Genomic DNA, 23,454 nt, shown 5'->3' with positions numbered 1-23,454 from the left:
AATTGGGTAAAATAATTTTCACAGTGCCAGTAGAATATCTGTATATCTATCTATGTATCTATGTATCTATCTATCTGGAGGTAAAAATTAGCAATAGTTGTTATTAAGAAAAAATACCACACAAGATTTAGGTAGTGTTAAATTATTATTATTTGTCCTTACAACACTATTGAAAGTATTGAAAGTCAAGGAAGCTTTGTGGAAGAGTTTGGGCTTAGCCTAAAAACAGTGAGGAACCACTAAAGGGAGTTACTTACATTTGTATTTTAGGCAAATGACTCACTACAGATTGAGGAATGAGAAACATGGCTGAATGTGAAGACCAGAAAGGAGACTTTGCAGTAGTCTAAGCGCAAGATGATGGTGGTGTGGGCTGGTAATAGCAAGGATGGAGAAAAGTGCATGAATTTGAAGGATATTTAGGTGATGGAAGAGATGAAACTTAATGATTGATTGGAAGAGTCTTATAGAAATCACACTCTTTCCATATGGATGTCATTTACCCAAAGCATAAGCTAGTAACAGGAACAAACATTAAATCATCAATGTTAATTGATTTGATTGATATTCTTGCGTTAAGCCAGTGATTTTTATTATGCTTGAAAGCTATGTTGTGTACTAATAATTTCATACATGAAAGAGTAACTCAAATGTAAATATGGGCAAAAAGAGAAAGCTGAGGGACAAGGCTGCCATAGAGTTTTACAACTTATTAAGGGACCTTGGATAGATCCTCTATTCCAAAGCTTTCTTTTGTCAAAGAGAGCAGGCCCAGTGCTTCCTTTTGCAGAGAAGATAGGACTACTGCTATACAATAACAGAACCATGGTTAAATCTTAGTTCTGATTCAAAGTCTGCCATTCTTTCATCATTTCACTAGAATTTTTTTATACAAAAGATTGTTAAATGTTATATAAATGCTTTTAAAATGAGAAGTGTATGAACTACTTAGGAAGCTAATTTTTTTTTTTTAATGGTAAATTCCTAGGGAAGTTCAGATATTTATAGACTTAGATAAGAGATGGCCATCAGTTATTATTTTTCTTTTGCTTCAGTGATGTTGTATGGTCTTGTATATAAGAGAGAGAAGAGGAGAGATTCAGAGCCTTGTAACGTGACACCCACCTATGTCAACGCTATCTACCGTGGGTTGGCAGTGCACAGCATGGGCTAACAGTGTCCATTCTAGACATCAGTAAAGCGAAAGGTAGCCTGGCCTGATCTATGCCTTTAGCCCCATCTGCTGGATTACTTATGAAGTACTTAAGTTTGTTGACTGGATATTTCAGATTGGTTATGCTGTGCACTACTCTGTGTTGTCCAGGAAAGGTAGGGGTAGAATTTAGCTGTAAAATTTACACGCTGAGTGAAGTGAAAATTCTAGGATAATAGATTTAGAATTAAATGTAAATCTTCTTAGCCTAGTACTCTCTCTATATCATTGCATCAGAAATCAAGTAAAAACAACTAAAAATATGAAGGGTGTGTGTGTGTGTTTTTGTTTTTTTTTTTTGTTTGTTTGTTTTTAAGAAAGAATGGGAAAACTTGCTGAATAGACAAAAACAATAGCTACCATAGAACACTGCAGAAATCATTTGTTTACTGGGGTACTATAATGTGATTGGCATAATCAGGGTCAAGGTTGGTACTTGATCCATTTAGGGATTTGCCTATTCAAGAGGAGTAGATGGGTGAAAGATAGTCCCAACAAAACCATGGAATGGAAGATGGGGTTCTCTGAGGGAAGAGATGCTGAGCAGATGAAATAATATGCAATATTATTATAATTTGCAATAAGAAAGACGAAAAGAACATATAAAATGCATGACAGTATAAATGTTCATCTATGTCATTGAATGACAGATGAAAGCTCAGAGGCAGGGGAAAACAGTATGTCTTGGCATCTTCAGAAAAGATTTCATGGAGCAGTCCAAATTTTGAGCTTGACTTTAAAAAATAAGTCACTGGGTTTAGTGAGTTTACAATTTTATAGGCTGTTATTTAAACCATGGGCTTTTTGGAAATCTTGTGGTTAGAGGTTAGGGGTGCTTTCCAGGCTCTAACAAGCCTTGGTATTTTTAAACATTAGATCAGGATCTCTATTAACTAATTATAGTTGTTGTAGACTGTTTGAACTGGACTTTGTCAACTTTTCTCCTTTTTTATGTGAAATCACTCTCACCCTTTGTGACCCAGAGGTCAGTTCCCACATGTTGTATAGAGCTTTCTGTAAACCCCACTCCACAGCGTCTCACACTGGTTTTCTGTGCATTTGGCACTTAGCGTATACCCTCCTGCCCTGCATAGCTTCCATTTTACATGCCTGTTCTGCTTTTCGGGCGATGTACTCAACTCCCTTAAGACAGAGACCAGCTTGTACCCTCCTGTTCTGTCTTAGCAGTGTTCTCAATTAATGGTTAGCTGCCTGATTAGTAAAGAACTAGCTGACGTTAATTCTTTCCTGAAAAAAGCCTCAAGGGGTTTAGTGTTCTACTGGCAGTCATTGAAAATTAAGATTTAATTTATATCAGAAAGGTATAACTGGGTTACTGGTAAGAAGTAAACTTTCTTTTTCAGGAAGCTTAAGAATCCTCATAAATAAGATCTTTGTTTATTTCATTTTTTTTTAACAGAATACTTGTTGTATACAAGCCTACTCAGCAGGGATCCTTTCCTAAATTACGTTTTCTGCCTCCTTTTCAAAGGAACTGTACCTCTAGATTAAGAAACATCAGCTTTTTCCAGATCTGATGGAAGAGATCAATTGGATCTCTTACCCTGCTGATTCTTCGCAGTAGCAGCTGAGAGTGGCAAGGTTCTTACCATACCCATTACCTACCTGTTACCATATTTATCCCCAAATGAAGTGTAATGAGTGAAAAAACTTCCCCTTTTCCCAGCTTCTTCTTTTCAAAATACTTGGGCTTTAAAACAGTCAACAACTATGGATGATGTTAAATGACAATCACTGCTTCTATGATATAGATGAGAAGAGAATAGTGTGCCTTCTCAGGATACAGCCTCAGATGTTTGGCTGAATTTTCTCTTTTCATTGACTTGATCAGGTTGTCAGCTGTGAAGTAGTTATTTTTATTCTGTGACAAAATAATCCTTCCTATTTGTTTCAGGAAAAACTCTCTCAAATTGTGTTTTTCCTCTACTCTCACACCGCAACAATTATCACACAGAAGACTTCTGTGACCAAACATAGGGGGATTTTCCCATACACACACCAAGAAGCAGACACCAACTGGGCGTCTTCCAATTCAATTCCAACACTATTTCTCTAGAGATAGTGTCAAATCCCACAGATTGAGGGCTCAATCCCCAAGACTGCTCCCTACAACTCCAAACATCAATCATAAATCCAGGCTTCCAGAACTTCTGACCAACCAGCTGGTTTCAAGTTGGGGTTTTCATGACACCCTCTTTGGGTTCAGTTAGTTTGCTGGAACAGCTCACAGAATTCAGGGAAAACTTATTTACATTTACTGATTTATTATAAAGGATATTACAGAGAATTCAGATGAAGAGATGTGTAGGGCGATATGGGGGAAGGGGCACGCCACCCTCCAGGAACCTCCATATGTTCAGCTATCTAGAAGTTCCCCAAACCCAGTCCTCTTGGATTTTTATGGAAGCATTCTTTCACCCAGGGTATGAGGCAGGACCCTCTCAGGGAGGAGTCTTAAGACCCACAATCAGAAAGTGGGGTGGGGAAGAAGATTAGAGGCCTGCCTAGGGACCAGTGGAAGGAGGACAAGAGAGGAGATTCTGTTTCCTGAGACCTAACTTACCCAACATTGTAGCAAAGAACTGTAACAAAGGACATGGGAGTTTTGATTCAGGAACCCTGGACAAAAACCACTATGTCGTAACACCATACTATTTATTACTATTTTTAGCATGTCAAGGGACATCATGGAACCTACCAAATGTGTATGTATGCATAATGAAGCATTTAATTATATCTCTTTTAAAATTGTTTTCTTTCACATTGCCTTATGACTTTAACCATATATATGTTCTCTGAGTGTATCTGATATGGTCCCTACTTACTTGGTATTCTTTCATATCAACTAGCCAGTATTGAAGATGTGATCAACATTCAGCAAATACTTTAAATATTTATTAGTAAATAGATTATTTTTAGAGGCTTTGGAATTGCTTCCATTTTACTAAATATTTTATATTATAAATGTTTTCTATAAGCAAGAGAGTTAATATTTTAGAATTCTTTCTCTTTTACCTGGTCTTACTGATGGGTATAATATGCTATTTTTTTTAGTATATTGCTTTCTACAATGTTTATATTAACTTATGTTTCTGTTGAATTTACTAAAAACATGGCATATAATAATTTGGGAAAATTGTTTTTGTAAGTCCATAGAAGAGAAGCTTTCTCTAGCACAGGAGGACTTGATTTCAAACAGAAATCAAATTGGAAATCAAAATAAATTGATTCAAGAACTGAAGACTGCCAAGGCTACATTGGAGCAGGATTCAGCAAAGAAAGAACAGCAATTGCAGGAGCGATGTAAAGCACTACAAGACATTCAGAAAGAAAAGGTATTGCATGTTTCTGACCTAAATCTACAATCTTAGAGTTACAATTGTCTTAGAGATCATCCAGTCAATCCTCTTATTCAGTACAGGCATCATCCTTATTTTCAACAGCTTTCTCAGAGGGACCTCTAGTTTCTGACACTTTTGATCATTGGGATTTTAATGCTAGGAAGTACTTCTTAATGGCCTCCTTGTTATTTCTACCCTTTTTTCTTACTGCCCTTTTTAGTTTTACAAACAAATCAATTTTTCACACCATAGATCCTTGGTTATTTCAGGAAAGATAATATAGGTCCTCAACTATTTCTCATATAACGTTATCCTTTAGACGCGTGAATGAGATAATAAAAGATCTAGAAATAATTCTTAAGTGTGTTAAGGATTCTTAAAATTAAGAACCAGAGTGTCTAAGGAGTTTATTAAGTTACAAAGTTGAAAGCATTCATTTATTAATAGATGACCAGTACATTTTAAAAATCACTTTAAATTCCATATGAAAGAAAAATTCAGATCCTAGGGAAGAGTTTATTTTTTGTTTTATAGTTGAAATCATACATTCCTATTAGCTGACAGGATATTACTCTGCAGTGTATAATCCCTAAAATTCTTGGTATATTCTGAGTGGTTCAGTTCCTGAAATTTAATTTAAAAATGTTTTGTGGGTGTGGTGATGGTGAAGCTCGAATGAAATTCATGATTTGTGCTTCAGGTTTAGAGAATTCTGACAGAACTATTGTTCATAAGGCCAGGTTTGATGGCTCATGCCTGTTATCCCAGCACTCCCAGAGGCCAAGGAGGAAGGAGTGCTTGAGCCCAGGAGTTCAAGATCAGCCTGGGCAACATAGTGAGACCTTGTCTCTATTAAAAAAAAAAAAATTAGCCGGGCATGGTGGTGCACACCTGTAGTCCCACCTACTTGGGAGACTGAGGTGGGAGGATAGCTTGAGCCTGAGAGATCAAGGCTGCAGTGAGTGAGCCATCATCTTACCACTGCACTCCAGCCTGGGTGATAGAATGAGACCCTGTTTCAAAAAGAAAAAGAACTGTTGTTTATAGGAGTTTAGTTGTGCTTTACATCAGACAGACTTGCTTTGTTTTTGGCTCTACCTCTGATAGATTATTTCATGTCTCATAAACCTTTGTTTCCTCACCTAGAAAATGGAGATTTAAAAATCTACATATACTAGAGATTAACTGAGATAATATGTAGTGCTCCTAACTAGATACCTTATATAAAGATAGTGATAGTAATAAAATAGGAGTTATAAGAGTAAGAATGGTAGTTTTGGCTAAATTTTACAACATCATTACTCTGACCAGGTACTCTTTATCTCACAATATTAACTATAACTAATGTTTACGATTATCTTATTATTATTGTTCACACTGTATAAATAAGGAAACACGCAAGAACCAAGAAAGGGTAAGTAATTTGCCCAAGTTAGGTAGAAAGGGGCAGGAGCCAGTGTCATCAATAGTAGCAGTCATTTTTATTACACCCATTTTCATTTAAGCATTTGCTTTAAAATTATTTTTAAATATATCATTTTTCTACAGTCACTGAAAGAAAAAGAACTAGTAAATGAAAAGTCTAAATTGGCAGAGATAGAAGAAATTAAATGTAGACAAGAAAAAGAAATCACTAAACTAAATGAAGAACTCAAGTCCCACAAACAAGAAAGCATAAAGGTATGTTAAGATAATCATTTTTCCTGCCTTCTGTGTTATATTGTTCTTTAAAGAAATATATATACAAATACATATTTATTTATTTATTGAGAACTTGCTGTGTGCTAGGCAAATTGTTCTGTTGTTTCTGACAAATACTCTTGCCAGAGTGCTTTTGTATTGCATAATACCTGTACACATATTGAAATTGTTACATTTGTTTTCACATTACCACATGAAGCAAAGTAACCCTAAGAGTTTCGATCTCAATGAAATGATAATCAAGAGATGTATTGATTTAGAAAATTATGCTCACGGGTAGTAAATTTCAAAATATGAAAGAGTTTAGAAGTAAGATTTAAAGGGATTGTTTATTCAATTATTTTTCTTCCTAAAGTCCTTTCATAATCTGTTATTTTTAACATTTTACCTGTTATAAGCATAAACAGGGTACCCATTGAAGAAAACTAATTGTTTATTATTTGCTTTGTAAAATACTAATTTCTTAAAAAAAGGTTAGATTCTTGAGAGCACTCATAATGCCCTTTGTGTCTATCAGCATAGTTATCATTTTGGTTTTTAATTAATTATCCCTTTATGTTCCTCTGTCCTCTAGAATGCGACTTCCTTAAATCAGGGAATGTGTATAATTCATCTTTATATTATGTCCCCAGAACCTAACTCAATGTGTGATAACTAAATGACGATCAGTGAACGTTAAGTGAGGAAAGGCAAAATAGAGAGTACAGTTTGTTTTCTTTCTCCACATAATCAAAACGTGTACATTTTTTGTCACCTGGATTTAAATGATTGTTGAGCAGGACATATAATCTTGCACCTTTTTAACCAATTGTTTAAAATACTGAACTTTTAAGAATTTCGTAAGTGGGTAAAACCTATATTCAATCTATTGTAATAAATTGCATAAATTTTAGCTACATTTTGAAATATTTACTGTGAAGGATGATTTATTTTTGGCCCTACTTTTTCAACAGGAGATAACAAATCTTAAGGATGCTAAACAGCTTCTAATTCAGCAGAAATTAGAACTTCAAGGAAAAGCAGACTCCCTGAAGGCAGCTGTTGAGCAGGAGAAGAGAAATCAGCAGATACTAAAAGACCAGGTGAAAAAGGAAGAAGAGGAACTGAAGAAAGAATTTATTGAGAAAGAAGCTAAGTTGGTCAGTGAGTTAATCAGGGGAAGTATGTTTTGCAGTAGAGCTTTAAATCAATCCAGTGAGAGGACTATTCTACTTATGAGATCTGATTAAAATGCTTTCCTAACATTTTAGTTTTTGATTAAGAAAGGAGATCTTATTTGTTTAAATAGCTGACATGTGGTTGGAAATATTTTACCCTGTAACCATATTTCTGTTTATATAAGTGAACACTGAAATGAAATAAAATTTTAAAAACTTTTTTTTTTTTTTAGTGTCAGAAACCAAATAACCGCACAACTATGTAGATCTGGTAAATGGTGTGAATGCTAGTCATGTGAAACCCATTTGTTGGGTCAAAGCGAATGTTGATAAGGGGGAGCGGAAACTTGAGTTTGAAATTATGATGAACAAAGTCTGCTTTTCCTTTCCTAAGTTGCACATGCCAGATGGGAAGCATCTGGCTTTCCTCTGTTGAATTAAGTCCAAATATGCCCAGATAACTTGGCCATTGAATGTTTTAGTTGAAGAGTTTCAATTTTAACTTCAAACAGTCATTTGAAGGTTTCATAATGGTTTTTGGCAGACTGATAGAGAAAAGAAAGCATATGGAATTGGGAGGAATAAGGAAATTTCAGCTTTGTCTCTAGGGCACCTTGCTATCCCTAACCATATGTGTCTTTCCTGCTCTGGTGGAGAAAAAGATCTCATATTGTGTCACTGTAGCTCACCATCATGATGGTCACTATCCATCATTTCAGCATTTTGACCTTTGAGCCAATTCGTATTACATAGATGCTTGTGGAATCAGTTTTATTAATGTGTAATGAAATATGTTCTCCTGCCTCCATTCCCAAAGAAGCAATAGTATTTATATTGCCAATATTTTAAATTTAATAAATCACATTTATTTTGCACTACTTTTGTAATAGATTTTCCCCCCACTTTTCCTTTTTATCAGCATTCTGAAATAAAAGAAAAGGAAGTAGGAATGAAGAAGCATGAAGAAAATGAGGCTAAACTTACCATGCAGATTACAGCATTAAATGAAAACTTAGGCACTGTGAAGAAGGAGTGGCAATCTAGTCAACGGAGAGTTAGTGAGCTCGAGAAACAAACGGATGACTTACGGGGTGAAATTGCAGTATTAGAAGCAACGGTTCAGAATAATCAAGATGAAAGGAGAGCACTACTGGAAAGGTGATTGATACCTAGTAAAATTAAGTTTATTTCCATTGTAAGTGATAAAAAGATTGTCATATTCCATAGTTTTTAAAAATAGAAGAATCTTGAGAAAAGTGCATAAGCCTCTATAGGTATTTAAGTTATAAATATTAATTTAAAAATTAACCTGTAAAACAATCAGATAGTCAAAATTAATGTATTATATATTTTAAATTACTAAAGTAGTCCATTATCTATACCCTAGAAGGGTCTTTAATGGTTTTCTAAAAAATTACCTCTTTGCAATCTATTCCAGATGTCTTAAAGGAGAAGGTGAAATAGAAAAGCTTCAAACCAAAGTATTAGAATTGCAAAGAAAGTTGGATAATACAACTGCAGCAGTGCAGGAGCTGGGCAGAGAAAACCAATCACTTCAGGTCAGTCAACTATTGATATGAGGCAGTTTTTTAGTCTAGAATTGACTTATTAGTGAAAAGCATATTTTTAACTTTTAAAAAAATCTCATGTTTTATAAATACTTTCAAATAGCTACTGTCTGTTTAGCAGTATTGTAGGTTTTATGGATACTTAAATATAAAAGTAAAGAACTTGTTTCAGAGACCTCAGAGATTCATTAGGAAGCCATGTCATTCATGAATTGTTAGTATACGGAAAGAACTATAAAATTCAAGAATACCAAAGAATATATGAGTCAGTATGTTTTAACGAAGTGATCTGAGTATATGCTCAGAGTTACCAGGAAAGATTCATGATTATGTTTAGAATGAATTGGAAATCAGCAAAAGTTAGCAAGATGTTTCAGGAATAAAATTCCATGAATTTTATTTGGTCTTTCAGATTTATGAATATAGCTACTTTTGACAATAGAAGCTGACCAGTGTATTTCTGATTTTTAAAAATTTTATTTCATGGGTCATATTGTCAAAATTTCATAGAACTCTGGCAGCAAGTTAGAAATAATCTAGCATTCTTTAAAATGTTGAGTAGTATAATAAATCTATCGATACTTTTTTGAAAAACAGATCAAACATACACAAGCGTTGAATAGAAAGTGGGCCGAAGACAATGAAGTACAAAACTGTATGGCCTGTGGGAAAGGCTTTTCAGTAACAGTGAGACGGGTAAATACTTTTGTTCATATAACTGTTTCTGGATTTCATTTCTCACTGATAATGTTTTAACCATCAAAATAGTCCTTCATTTGATCGAATAATTTTCTGTTTATCAGTAAACTTTAACAACAACATAGAATAACTAAACTTCATGCAGTCTAGCTTCTGGTTAGTATATGTGTTTGAATTTTACTTTTAAATTCAGTCTTCCAACTTAGTTGCTGTCTGGGACAATCATTTTCTGAACCAGTGCGCCAACGTTAAACTCATATTTTAGTAATCATTGAGTTCTTTAAAGGAAGAAAAAGCAGAGATATTTTTAAAATATATTCTAAATACTACCATTGTGTTATGACTTCAGTTTATATTTCTATTGGAGACATTAGTGCCTGAAACATTTGGGAATTAGGAATAGTTTTTCATTGGATAGAGATACTTTATAAACACTTTTTAAATGCCTCCTCTGGTTCTTTTGAGAGTTCCGTGATAAATTCTATATAAAATGTTTAGCATAGTGTTTGATAAATAGGAAACATTCAATTTAATTATAACAAAGAGATTAAGTTAACATATTGAAACATTATATCATTAAATATTTCTAATGCTAATGTACCTTCACAATGTAGTTGGTGGTATTCATGTAGTTTCATAATACTTTTGGTATAGTTTTTATTCTTAAAATTGTTTAAATTTTGTCATTTACAGCATCACTGCCGACAGTGTGGAAATATCTTCTGTGCTGAATGTTCAGCCAAAAATGCCTTAACTCCTTCTTCCAAGAAGCCTGTTCGTGTGTGTGATGCATGTTTCAATGACTTGCAAGGATAATGGGTTATCACAACTTCAGAGTAATATTACACTAACATTAGATTTTTAATAAATGTACTTAATAGAGGTCTTGGACTACTATTTGGTTTGGACATTGGTTGCAATACTAGACCAAATAGGAATTAGTATATTTTGGAATGTTATGGATATCAAGTAAAACTCTTCTATTTTTGTGAGACTTGGCCTTATCATCTTTCATTACTTTTTTCCCATTTAGCCCCTGGAATAGCTTTCATGCCAAGTTTAGAATTAGCCAATGAAATGTAAATAAACTTTGGACAGAAAATAGCAATGTATTTTTTTAATATAATTTCATTATTCACAAATGAAGAATGCAATTCCATAGCTTACTTCTTTCTCCTAAATTTAATGTACAAAAATGTACATGGATGATATTATCACTTGTTGCTGTTTTTGTTGCACAATAGCACATTAATTATATTAAATATTCTCTTTGTGAAGTTATGCACAGAACTGTAACATTTCCTCTACCTTTTTCTCTTATATGTAGGTTCATAGCTCAGTTGCATTGTTATGTTATGAATTTACTACTTGGGTGTTCTCAATACAGTTTATCTTAAAATATGTAGTAACCATGAATTCAAAAATGGTTTTTGTTTTAACAATATTAATTAAATTTTCTTGGGTGGATTTTATAAAAACCTGTGTAAAATCAATTTGCTTACTTATGGTTATCTGGGGTTGTATTTCAAAGAATAGGGTTAATTTTTCTTTTTGTGTTTTTCTGTCTCTTTCTTAAACTCCCACATATTGTCCATTTAGAATCTTAGAAAGCTTCTTACCCTAGCCCTCAGTTGGAGGATGAATAATAAACATTATATAATGTTCTTATTCTCAGTTTCTTGTAAGTGGGAAGTCTTTTGAGATCAGCCTGCATATCATACCCTTATTTTGTCTCTCTAGCATCTTCAGGAACCTGAGTTTGCTTTTTACATAGATCTGATTTTTTCCTTTATTTGGTTTAACCTTTTCAAGCATAGGTCAGCTTCATGTATTTGTTTTATAATTTTGCATCTTAAAGCTAGTAACTAATATTGCTGTGGTCTTATTGGTGAAAACAAAATATAAAATGGTAAGAAGACATTAAATATTTTACTTTCTATTCTTATTCCCTATTGGGAAGAATTTTTAAAAGTTGTAAAATTGACTTAAAATGGTTCTGAATTTGGTGTTCCATATCAACTGTTCCCAGTTTTACTGTTGTGAAATTCCCTTTAAGTAACTAACACCTAGAAATAGAGTGTCACCAAAAACAAATATATTTAGGAATCCCAGAGTTACAATAAAAACTAAAACAACATGGCTAAGCACCGTAAGGATAATTAAGAATTAGCTTATTTGTATTCTGAACAATGGTATCGAACTTTAATTTAGCATAGTCTTATTAATTTGGAAAATTGTAAAACATCTCAAGAGAGAAGTTATTAATATTGGTTTATTAATCTTTCTAGAGAAGAAATGTAGTTATACATTCATTCAGTGCAATCATTTTATAACAGTAGTTAATATTTCATTTATACTAGTTTATAATATACATTTGCTTTCAAATATTCTGAAATGAAATTATATTTATGCTATACTTACAATGTATGTAAACTGAAAGAGATCACTACGTATTTGTTTAATTATTTAAAAAAATTTTTAAGTAAACCCTGTTGTCATTAGCTATTAAGAACATCAATTAAGTTCCTGGACTAGGATAAACATACATCCTTGAGCATATATAATGAAGAAATACCGTGGCTCTTTATTAAAAATAATAGTTGGATAATATAAACTGAACTATTTATGTAGTTTTATATACTTATAAATCCTTCCAAATAGTTTTAATTCTATAATTTTACATATAAATAACTTAATAAGTGTGCTGGAAAAACACAGATGTTCACAGCACCACTTTTTTTTTTTTTTTGAGATAATAAAATTCCATGAGAAATCTGGGTTTGAATATTTGTTCACTTTGTCTCCTAATTGGACACCCTCCAGGCCTTCTGTCTGTCTCCCCTTTACCCCCAACATATTCACAAAAAAATTGTAAGACAAGTAACCATATATAGGTGTTTGAATGATTTTCTCATTTTTATCTAACTAATTTTATTTCATAAGTCCCAAGTAATTTACCTACCATAGACTACTATACTGATAATATAAATGAAACCCAACATTTTTTGCTATGAACTCTCCCCAGTTTAATGTGTTTTGAAAACAAAAATTTTAATTTTTTTCCTTTTAATTAAAAAGTCATCTTTGAAGTCCTTATTGGCTGTACATTTTACATGTTTGCTGGTACTATTATTTTGTCAGTGAGTTAGAGCTGGCATGTACTGCTCTTGGCTTTAATGAAAAGCACATTGGCATAATGTTAGTAAATTCCAAACCCCGGCACAGAATGTGAGTTAAAATTAAGTCTTGCTGGGTTAGTGTACAATAAACTATACCTACAGACTTTTTTTTAATAGAAGACAAAGCTGCTGGTATATGATTTGTTCCTTTGAAGAAAAAATGAGGGAAACAAACACAAAAACCTCAATGCAGTGTATAAATAACATTTTGTTCAACTACCTCTTAATGTGGAATTATCTACTTTAATAGTTTCCTGACAGTAATGTTAAATAGTAACTGCCAAATTTGTTATTTTCCCATCTCTCTTAAAAAGTCTTTATGATTATTTTATATAGTTTTGGGAACTTTAAAGCCACTTTTTTTTAACCTTACATTTGCATAAAAATGTTTAGCTTTTAAGTAGAGAGCAAATTATGATTTTATATTTTGATATTCATGACCTGTTTGACTATAGGAGTTTTTTTTAAAAAAATGCACTTTGGCTGTAAAACCATGGATGATTTGATCCATAAAATTTAAATGTGCCACCATTATAGTATTCCTAGAGATGAGCTTGATGAATGGTATTCTGTAATTATCATGTGCCACACATTATCGTGTCTTAATTGCCCTTAGCCCAAATTTTAATGATCAATTTGTTATTGTTGCAGATGTGAATATTGTGCATAAACTTACTAAATTGATGTAAAATTGTATAAAATAGAATTAGAAGTCACTAAGTTCTTTCTGTGTAGAAGTAATAAATTTATTGTAACACAATGCAGTTGTGTATATGACATTCTGTAATTCCTTGAACTGGATCATATATTCATAACTTCTGTAGATACTTTTGCATGAACATTTTCTCATTTAGTTTTTGGGTTCATTATTTGTACTGTGTTTACTACTTGTGATCATGTAGTTGTGCCTTATTTTGTGAGAAAGGTTAGCTCAGTAAATACTGCAATTTCTAAACTCAGTGATTGGGAGGTTATTAATTATAAATGTAACTGATAAAGTACACGACAGCATTTAAATCTGTATAAAGAACAATGGAAGGATCCTTATTGAATTGTTGCTTTTGTTTTTTTTTAATATGTTTAAATATTATATTAAAAAACATTTCTTTCTAAACTAGTTGTATTCTGTGACTATAAATTGTTTTGTCTAACAAAAGAGAGAACACTATATTAACCATTTTGCATTAATTTATTTACAGAATATTAGGACTTTGCACTTGGATATAGACAGTGGTGTTTTAATGTTGTTCAATTTAGAATAGTAATTAAATTCCTGATCTCGAGAAATTAATGCCATTTTGTTTTAGACATTCCATTTAATATTGTAGAGAATTAACAAAACTAAAAACAAAAATAAAAAATATGTAATTAATCCCTTATTTCATAAAGATACTTAAAAATTTTATTTATTTATTTTTTCTCCTTCCTGTCCCCAAAGATACTTTTTGGAAGGCCCAGTGTGCCATTGTTTTTCTTCCTGGGTGCCACGGTTCTAGAATGGTTTTTGTTCTGACCCCCACGATCCCTTCATTTGAATGTGCTTCATTCTAAACCCTCTGAAGAGTTTAATGTGCATATCCTCAAGCATCTAATATATTGTATATTAGACATGTATTTTGTGAGCTTTATAGAATTCCAGTTTATGTGCAGTGTATTCTTGAGCTGTTTTACATATTTTGTTGATTTAGTCAGTCTGTCTCTCCCTTTAATGAGATTCAGAGGGAGACAACTACGTTTATACATGTAAGTCAGCCTGTGGTTGCTGGATTCATAGGACTACAGGAGTTTGAGAAGTCACCTCGTCTTAGTCCACTGCTCACCTCTGAGGTTGGTTTATATCTAAAAAATTTGCAAGACGATTGTTAATTTAAAAATTTTTTTCAGCCAGAAATTTCTTTATAAAATCCTCTCTTGCATAATCTATATTGTCTTCTCCTGGACATAACTGCTTTTAGTCCCATCCAGATGCCATCTCTAGAAATTCACTTGAAGTCTATTCTCCCCTTTGCCTTCCCCCCACCTCATTTATTCTTAGCTATTAACGATAGTTACTGTCCTCTAGATTGTCCTTTTATTTTTTCTTCTATTAAATGTCTGACATTATTATAAAGAGATTATTAGTCTCCATTTTAATAGTGCTTGCCTTGTACAAAAGCCTTTCTGCTGCACTTGTCTTTACTGCTTTGTTTGCATGGTGAAATTTCACCTTCCTCAAGGAATTACTGTGCACATGACTTGCCCAAATATTATCCTCTCTATCCCATTCTTTAGCTTAACAAAATCAGCTAAGGCTTCAGTTGCCTTGCAACCAAATTTGATAAATTTACTACTTTCACTTTGCAAATTGCAAAAGGTACGAGCCTGAAGTGGAAGTTTGTGGACTTCCATTTGATGCAATAATCTGACCCTAAGAACTAGTTCCTTGAATGTAGTTAATAGTATATGTCCTGTCATAATATAATAATTATTCCAACTGCCTTTCATGATAAAAATTCTGAAGAAATTTGAAGTCCTGACTGTAAATAAAATTAAGTGACTGTACTGTGCTAACACACACACACACACCAATCAAAACCAGAAAGTATTTTTATGGCAAGCACCATCATTCTTCAAAAAATAAAGAGACAGATACCTTACTATGTCTATGAAAATCTACACTTCACAACAGGCCAAGAAAAGCCATGCAAAAGGGTTAACTGGTGAAAGCCAGATTTTTTTCCCCCCGCTGTCTTAAAGTAATGGAATTTAGTCTTTGGGGTTTTCTACTTCCACATTAGAGTACTGTAAAGTATACCTGAGAGGAGTTTGAGAATAGGAATTTTAAAACTGCTATTAAAATGTACTTATTTATCGCTTTGTATATTAAAAGAACAATCAAGCTTTGTATCTAAAGAACTATCATTGTGTTTGAGGCAGGACTATAAAGCAGTTAAGACTGATTGACAAGCCATGAAGGAAAATTGGTTTCATTATTTTATAGATACACACAAAGTAAGATGCTGGAGTTCATATTGGACACAAGCAGTGAACATTGTTTTCCTTCTGATACTCCATTTATCTGATCATTCACCCTTTACAAATTAGCACCTTTCTTCACTCACACCTCTTACAAGCTTGACGGAAGCATTAGAAGGTAATCTGGATGTCGGTATGTATCTGTCAAGAAATTCCTCAGAGTTCAAACTTGTTGCAGTCATTACTCCTCTATACTGAGGATTTTCCTAGCTCAAATTTTCAAATTCTGGAACTTCTTTAAAATGCAAATTTCCTTCTAGCTTATCACTAGCTAAGTGTTACAAAAGTTTGAATGAAATAATAACTTAAACCCTAATCTTCTAAAAAGGCATGCTACTTATTTTAGGTCCCTAAATTTCAGAGGATTCAGCGGGCAATGTGAATAAAGATATTTTCTTGGTTTCCTGACTCTTGGTAAAGCAAGAAATTGCAGTTGTTATTTGTGCCATCCATGTTTTCTGTTGAAAAAAGAGAAAAATACATAAATAGAGATTAGAATGTTAAGCTGACAATTTCTCACATATTTGGGCTAATATTTTCTGCTATATTTATTGACCAGCTCTTTAAAACTGAAGACTAATGAAACATTTGCATATTTTCTTTCTTACATCTAATATAAATACTTCTAATCATACAGGAAAATGCAGATGGGCTAAATGAGTATGGTATGCACATTGGATAACAGTTATGAGTAATCAAACAATAGTCAATGATAACTCATTAGAAAAATGAGTACTGAGAATACATGTAGTTTGAACATGGCATTGCTGGAATATCCATTCTCTGTGGAAACAAGTTCTCAACCTGTAGTATAATTTGAAAGAGACAGAGGGCAGTGACCCAGGAAATTGAATATTGCATTTATTGTCTGGCCACATTGTGGCTATGATGAAAGCCTACCAGGGGAAATTCAAAAATAGAAACTTCTAAGATAGAGAAACCAGAGTCAGGCAACTGCTCTTTCAACTCCATAGCTGTAAAAACAATGGCAGTTTTTCAAAGGTTGACAAGCTGACTTGACACAGATGGTTATTGCACCAGGCCCTCCTTAAGCTAATATCCTATTATATGCACTTAGGAAATTGATTGGAGCGTCTTGAAAGTTTATCATGCAATCCAAATCAATTCTTCCCCCATTTCCTACAGATACTGCAGAACTCAGGCAGCTCTTGAGCTTCTCCAGGAGGAGAACTCTGCAAGCGTGAGGAAATTGTTCCTCAACCCTGCAAGTGTGAGGAAATTGTAAATACTGAGGCTTTCGAGCATTATATGGACTAGATGTATCCCTCCCGTCCTCCCAAATCTGCCCTTCCCAAGTGGTTGAGAGAAATATACAAAATTTTCCATTCACTGTTACTTAAGAGGCTGGGGGTGAGCTTATGTAAACTCTGAAGAATCAAAGACCCACAACATTAAAATACATACTTTGATGTTTTCCGTTTGGGCTTGTAATAAGAATGCTGCTATACACTGTCGATATCTGTTTTCGTGTTGTATAAGAAAAGCATTTCTCAGCCCAAAGACTAGAAAAAGATATTACAAAGACAAAAAGCCAAATCATTTCATATGAAATCCAAACAATTTCTTAGTACAAGAACCTGGGGTTTGTTTTCTATTTGGCTTATTTTTGTTTTAATGAAGGTGGGAGGTTTATGTAGGTTATAAGTTTTTTTTAATTTTGTTTCAATGCCAAGACTCCACTACTATGTCCAAATAAAGCCCACTCTACTATAAAAACCCTTTCTTCTTTAGCTCATGACTTCTGATACTTGATGAAATGCAACTATGGCTTAAGTAATGGGAAATGGGCCCCTCCTCATAGAACAAGCTAAGCATATGAGGTAGATTTTTGTGTGTGTGAAAATATAAATAAAAATATACAAAACAATATATTTTCTTTTTTCTTCCTCACAACTCCTTTAAAAATTTTTATTTTTGTGTTTAAAGGGAAGTCACATCCAACCACGGTTTATAACAAATTAAGACGTGGCAAAAATACAAAACTACCTGAATACTTCAGGCCAAGAAAAGCCAAAAACCACTCAAATAAAATCCAGCATCCACCAAACTGGGTGAAATTTAAAACAAAACAAAAAGAGACGTTGGCATGGTTTCTGTGTTTGCAAAAGAGAGCCTGTTCTGTCATTTTCTAGCTGGTCTCAAAGAAAAGGAGATAGTGGGAGAGCACATTTCTTTTTTTAATATAGCAGGAGCTCTTTTAAAATGAAAGTCTCTTCTTTGAATTATTAACACAACACAGTTCTGAAGCTTATACATTCTTTTTTTCTTTTCTTTTTTTCTTAAGACAAAGTCTTGCATTGTCGCCGGGGCTGGAGTGCACTGGCGGGGTCTCGGCTCACTGCAACCTCCGCCTCCCAGGTTCACGCAGTTCTCCTGCCTCAGCCTCCTGAGTAGCTGGGATTACAGGTGCCCGCCACCATGCCTGGCTAATTTTTTTATGTTTTTAGTAGAGACGAGGTTTCACTATGTTGGCCAGGCTGGTCTCGAACTCCTAACCTCGTGAACTGCCCACCTCGTCATCCCAAAGTGCTGGGATTACAGGCATGAGCCACTGGCGCCCGGCCCTGTACATTCTTTCTATAGTCAGTGTTTAGAAACAAACAAACAAACAAAAACAGGCCAGGGCTGTCTCCTGCCCATATCAAGTACTTCAGAGAAGAGAAAAAATGAGCAAGTGACATATTCTTGCTGATCATTAAGCTGATGCTTGTCTGCTGTCACTATTTGTATTTGTTGGAGTTAGTTTAACTCAGGCTTACCTGAGGAGGGTTGGGCTTCTTTCAGAATCCAAGTGAATAAAATACTTATTTTCTTTCTTTCTTTCTTTTTCTTTTTTTTTTTTTTTGGTGGGGGGGGATAGAGTCTTGCTCTATCACCCAGGCTGGAGTGCAGTGGCGCGATCTCAGCTCACTGCAAGCTCCGCCTCCCGGGTTCAAGAAATTCTCCTGCCTCAGCCTCCAAGTAGCTGGGATTACAGGCACCCACTACCATGCCCAGCTAATTTTGTGTATTTTTAGCAGAGACGGGGTTTCGCCATGTTGGACAGATTGGTCTTGAACTCCTGACCTCAGGTGGTTCACCTGCCTCGGCCTCCCAAAGTGCTGAGATTACAGGTGTGAGCCACCATGCCCGGTCAATACTTATTTACTTAACTGCAAGAACTACCCCAGTATCACAGATTATACTCATAACAATCTAAACATCCTAATTCCTAAATTCTACTACAACAAATAAAGTCTGTTAAAATTCTGCTACAACAAATAAAGTCTGTTAAGGAGAGGCCATAAAATTCTGTCCAGCTTCTCTTCAGTGAGAGGACTTAAACCTATTAAAATGACTTTCTGGGGGAAAAAAAAAAAAAAAAAAAAAGCTGGCTGTGTTTGTTTTACTCTATAATTCTTTGCCTTATAAATTCCCTGTAGCAAGGTGAGGCTTTAAAGACCAGGTTGTTATTCTTGGCTGGTTTTTGGAATTCATTTTCCTCAAAAACTGTAACTGTACTTCTAAGTTACTCCAGGCATCCTTGCTCCGTTTGGTTTGTAGTATAGGTACAAGGGACTTTATAAATGAAAGGACCTGCTAAGCTAGGCCTGTGAAATACAATTTGGAGAGAGTATCATATATAGGCAGGAATAGCTCTTTTTTCACTGACATTCTAATACAATAATTGACACCATTTTAAAAGCATTTTCTATGTACTGGGCACCATACTATGTTTTTTCTCTACATAGCAACCCTATGAGATAGGTCAGCTAATTCCTACTTGTAAATAGGAAACAAGTTAATCTTTCCAAGGTCACAGAGCTTATAAATGATATAGCCAGGATTTGGAATTAGGTCTTTCACTCCAGAGCTCAATCTCTCTCTTGTCCTCATTTACTTTTTCCTACTCTATAGCTACTCTGCCTCATGTACTGTATCTAATTAGTCAAGTTAATAGGCCCAAAGAATGAGAAAAATATTTTTAAAAGGAACAAGAGACGGTAATTAAAATCAGAAAATAAAACGGTGGAAGCATAGTTGGTTTTGGTTTTGCTTTTTGAGACAGTCTCACTCCATCACCCAGGCTAGAGTGCAGTCGTGTGACCTTGGCTCACTGCAACCTCTGCCTTCTGGGTTTAAGTGATTCTCATGCCTTTGTCTCCCAAGTAGCTGGAATTACAGGTGTGTGCCAGCATGCCTGGCTAATTTTTTTGTATTTTTTCACCATGTTGGCCAGGCTGGTCTTGAACTCCTGACCTCAAGTGTTGGGCCTGCCTCGGCCTACCAAAGTACTGGGATTACAGGTGTGAGCCACTGCGCCTGTTCCCAGAAGCATAATGTTTTTAAAAAGATTTTTTAATTAAAAAAAAAAAAGAAAAGAAATAGAGGAGAAAAAACATGCATCTTTCAAGGTAATCCAGTGATGTCAGATTTCCCATAAAGTTCAAGTCTTCAAGTTGGCAGGTTGTGACTACACTGAACCCTCAGCCGAGCTGCTTCCTCTTCCTCATGGGTGTTCTGGCACCTTCCTTTACTCAAGTCTATGTGTCAGGCCACAATCTCTAACTATAAACATAGCCAATCTATAGTAATCTATAACTATAGCCACTGTAGCAGGAGAAGAAATTCCTAGCATAGGACGCCCTCTACTATGATATTTTTCCCCATGAAAAAGTAAACTAAACAAATTACAGAACAGAAGTGATTTCTAGCCGCCACATACTGAAGTTTTGTTTTATCTACATTCCTCTGCCATCCCTTGGGCAGGTAAGAGGCTCACACTGAAAGTCAGCACACTCACCAAGCAAAGGTTTTGCAACCTTGACATACCCCTTTTGTGGCTTGCTCCTGAACCACTGTCTGGCTTGGCAGATTTTGGCCTACATAGATTTTGGTCCCAGTCAAGTCAAATACAAGAGGCTTTAAGGTCTGCCCTGTTACCTTTCATCAAATCTTACTGAAAATAGAAAGAATGGATACAGGAGGCAGAAGCTATCTTTCTGGATACAGGCTTCCCTTCTGCTCTTGGAGAGAGATTATATTAATTCATGGGTTAATATGTAAGGCATTAAAATTTTTACAATTTATTTATTTTTATTTTTAGAGACAGGGTCTCATTCTGTCACCCAGGCTGGAGTGCAGTAGCAATCACAGCTCACTGCAACCTTGAACTCCTGCGCTCAAGCCATCCTCCAGCCTTAGCCTCCTGAGTAGCTGGGAATACATGTGTGTGCTGCTGTACTTCACTATTTTTTTTTTTTTTTTGAGATGGAGTTTCACTCTTGTTGCCTAGGCTGAAGTGCAATGGCTTGATCTTGGCTCACCACAACCTCTGCCTCCTGGGTTGAAGTGATTCTCTTGCCTCAGCCTCCTGAGTAGCTGGGATCACAGGTGTGCACCACCACACCTGGCTAATTTTGTACTTTTAGTAGACACAGGGTTTCTCCATGTTGGTCAGGCTGGTCTCAAATGCCCAACCTCAGGTGATCTGCCCAATTTGGCCTCCCAAGGTGCTGGGATTACAGGCGTGAGCCACCACACCCAGCCTATTTTTTTCTTTTTTTAATAAGAGACTGGGTCTCACTATGTTGCACAGGCTGGTCTTGAACTCCTGGCCTCAAGCAATCCTACCGTCTTGGCCTCCCAAAGTACTGGGATTATAGGTATGAGCCACTGCACCCGGCTGGCATTTAAATATATAACTTAGTTATGTAGCATAACTATGTAAGTATTTGCTACTGTTGTTTGTATATTCATTCATTCACTCTTTAAGGTTTCTCTATTATGTATGAGTCAGTCCTATGCTCATCACTGAAGCTCTGGGCTTGGCTGCTGGAGTGGGAATTGAGGGGGATGGTGAGCGCTTTCTCTTTTCCAGCCCCTCCCATGGGGACAGGAAGTCATTCCCCACCTGCCTGGCCTCAGCTGGTCTAGGAGCCTCTAGCCAAGGCAGAGTGGTGTCTGCTTCCTCCTGAACACTGCCGCCCACTCAAGCCCTGAGTAGACTGAAATGTCCTTGAGTAACTCAGAGTCCCAGGGCTTTTCTGACAGAGGATTTACTGATCTTTCATTATTCTAAGAGCTCCCCAAGGCCAACGGCTGTTCCTTATTCATCTTTGTATCTGCAGGGCCTGCTGAGTTCTTGGCTCTCAGGAGATACTCAAGAAATACTTGAATAAAAGATTTAAAATGATATATATTTCTGATGCATGTGTCATGTAGATACATGCATATGTATATGTGTGTGTATATATATGAATATATATATATCTGGCATAATTATTTTAATAGAGTATAATAAAATATCTTACTCTTGCAATATGGTAATGGTTTCTCAGTGTTTTAATAATAGCAATAGTATTAATGATGATACTGTAGGTAACAATATTAGTAGCAACTATCATTTATTGAATGCATCACATTTGTTATTTAATTTTCATAGAAACTCACTGAAATAGATATTATTATCCCTATTTTGCCAAGGCTTAGAAAACTGAAGTGCCTTGTCTAAGGTCATAAAACTAGCAAGTAACAGAGCTATCACTCAAGCACTGGACACCGTAACTAATTCATAGAGTGAAAGATATATAGACACATAGGAACACAGTCTTGTTTTTATGAAGACTTAAATTGGATTTATGTCCTGCTACCAAGAAAGGCCAACATAAAACTCTGCAATGGCAAACAGATGAGCTGAATAATGGAAACAGACACATACCTGACACATGGAGTGGTTCAATACTTTTGACTACCAACCTATCTAGTGGAATAGGCTGATCGAGTACTGTACACGAACCACCCTCTTTTATTACTGCTTGCAACTCAGGAGTAAGAGAAGGACACATTAAACCAGGGTCTGAGCCTCCAAGTTTCTGAAATTAACAAGAAAAAGAATGCAATAAACAGGAAATAAATATTGGCACACTTACCTAAAGTGCATCTGTAAGCAAATAGATTCTGAGAAACAATTGCCTAAAATCTATTATTGCCTAAAATTTTACTACTCTTTCTGAATCTTGAAAAGCATCTCCCCAAAGCATAGTGATTTATAGCAAAGTGTTTATTTTATTATTGTTATTACAATTTTTTTTTCTCGAGACAGGGTCTCACTCTGTCACCCAGACTGGAGTGCAGTGGTGCGATCTCAGCTCACTGCACTCTCAACCTCCTACATTCAAGTGATCCTCTCATCTCAGCCTCTCAAGTAGCTGGGACTACAGGCATACACCACCATGCATGCCCTGCTAATTCTGTTTTTCATTTTTTTGTAGAGATGGGATCTCACTATGTTGCCCAGGCTGGTCTTGAATCCCTGGGCTGAAGTGATCCTCCCAACTGTATGTCTGGGATCTAATACTGAATTCTAAATAGATTCTATGCTCTAGAATTTATAAATAATTTAAATTGTTTTGAGCACATAAGTTGATGATTTTTTTCAAAAGGGGGTAAAAATTAAAAATTGTGACCTGCATGGTATAAATTGTACATAAAATAGCAAAGAGGCATGTAAACTGATACCTTTCCTTACTTTAGGAATCAACTTGTGATGCATAAAAC

At 35.1% G+C, this 23,454-nt stretch overlaps 2 protein-coding genes across 2 annotated transcripts in view; one reads left to right on the top strand and one right to left on the bottom strand.

Moving 5' to 3' along the window:
* EEA1 (early endosome antigen 1) overlaps positions 1 to 14,255 on the top strand; it is a 164,833-nt gene extending 150,578 nt beyond the window's left edge. The window contains exons 23-29 of the mRNA XM_025402728.1: positions 4,384 to 4,569; positions 6,124 to 6,255; positions 7,230 to 7,415; positions 8,353 to 8,591; positions 8,872 to 8,992; positions 9,599 to 9,697; positions 10,394 to 14,255. Coding sequence (XP_025258513.1) covers positions 4,384 to 4,569; positions 6,124 to 6,255; positions 7,230 to 7,415; positions 8,353 to 8,591; positions 8,872 to 8,992; positions 9,599 to 9,697; positions 10,394 to 10,516 — 1,086 coding nt within the window. The 3' untranslated portion in view covers positions 10,517 to 14,255. The remainder of the gene's footprint in view (positions 1 to 4,383; positions 4,570 to 6,123; positions 6,256 to 7,229; positions 7,416 to 8,352; positions 8,592 to 8,871; positions 8,993 to 9,598; positions 9,698 to 10,393) is intronic.
* Positions 14,256 to 14,960: 705 nt separating this feature from the next.
* The window catches only part of PLEKHG7 (pleckstrin homology and RhoGEF domain containing G7), a 48,925-nt gene continuing 40,431 nt past the window's right edge, over positions 14,961 to 23,454 (bottom strand). The window contains exons 13-15 of the mRNA XM_025402729.1: positions 22,616 to 22,769; positions 17,320 to 17,417; positions 14,961 to 16,352 (exon numbers count right to left, since the gene is read on the bottom strand). Of these exons, the coding sequence (XP_025258514.1) occupies positions 16,245 to 16,352; positions 17,320 to 17,417; positions 22,616 to 22,769 (360 nt within the window). The 3' untranslated portion in view covers positions 14,961 to 16,244. The remainder of the gene's footprint in view (positions 16,353 to 17,319; positions 17,418 to 22,615; positions 22,770 to 23,454) is intronic.

The sequence above is a fragment of the Theropithecus gelada genome, chromosome 11, assembly GCF_003255815.1.
Source record: "Theropithecus gelada isolate Dixy chromosome 11, Tgel_1.0, whole genome shotgun sequence".
Taxonomy (NCBI): Eukaryota; Metazoa; Chordata; class Mammalia; order Primates; family Cercopithecidae; genus Theropithecus; species Theropithecus gelada.
This window is presented reverse-complemented; position numbering and strand designations above follow the sequence as displayed.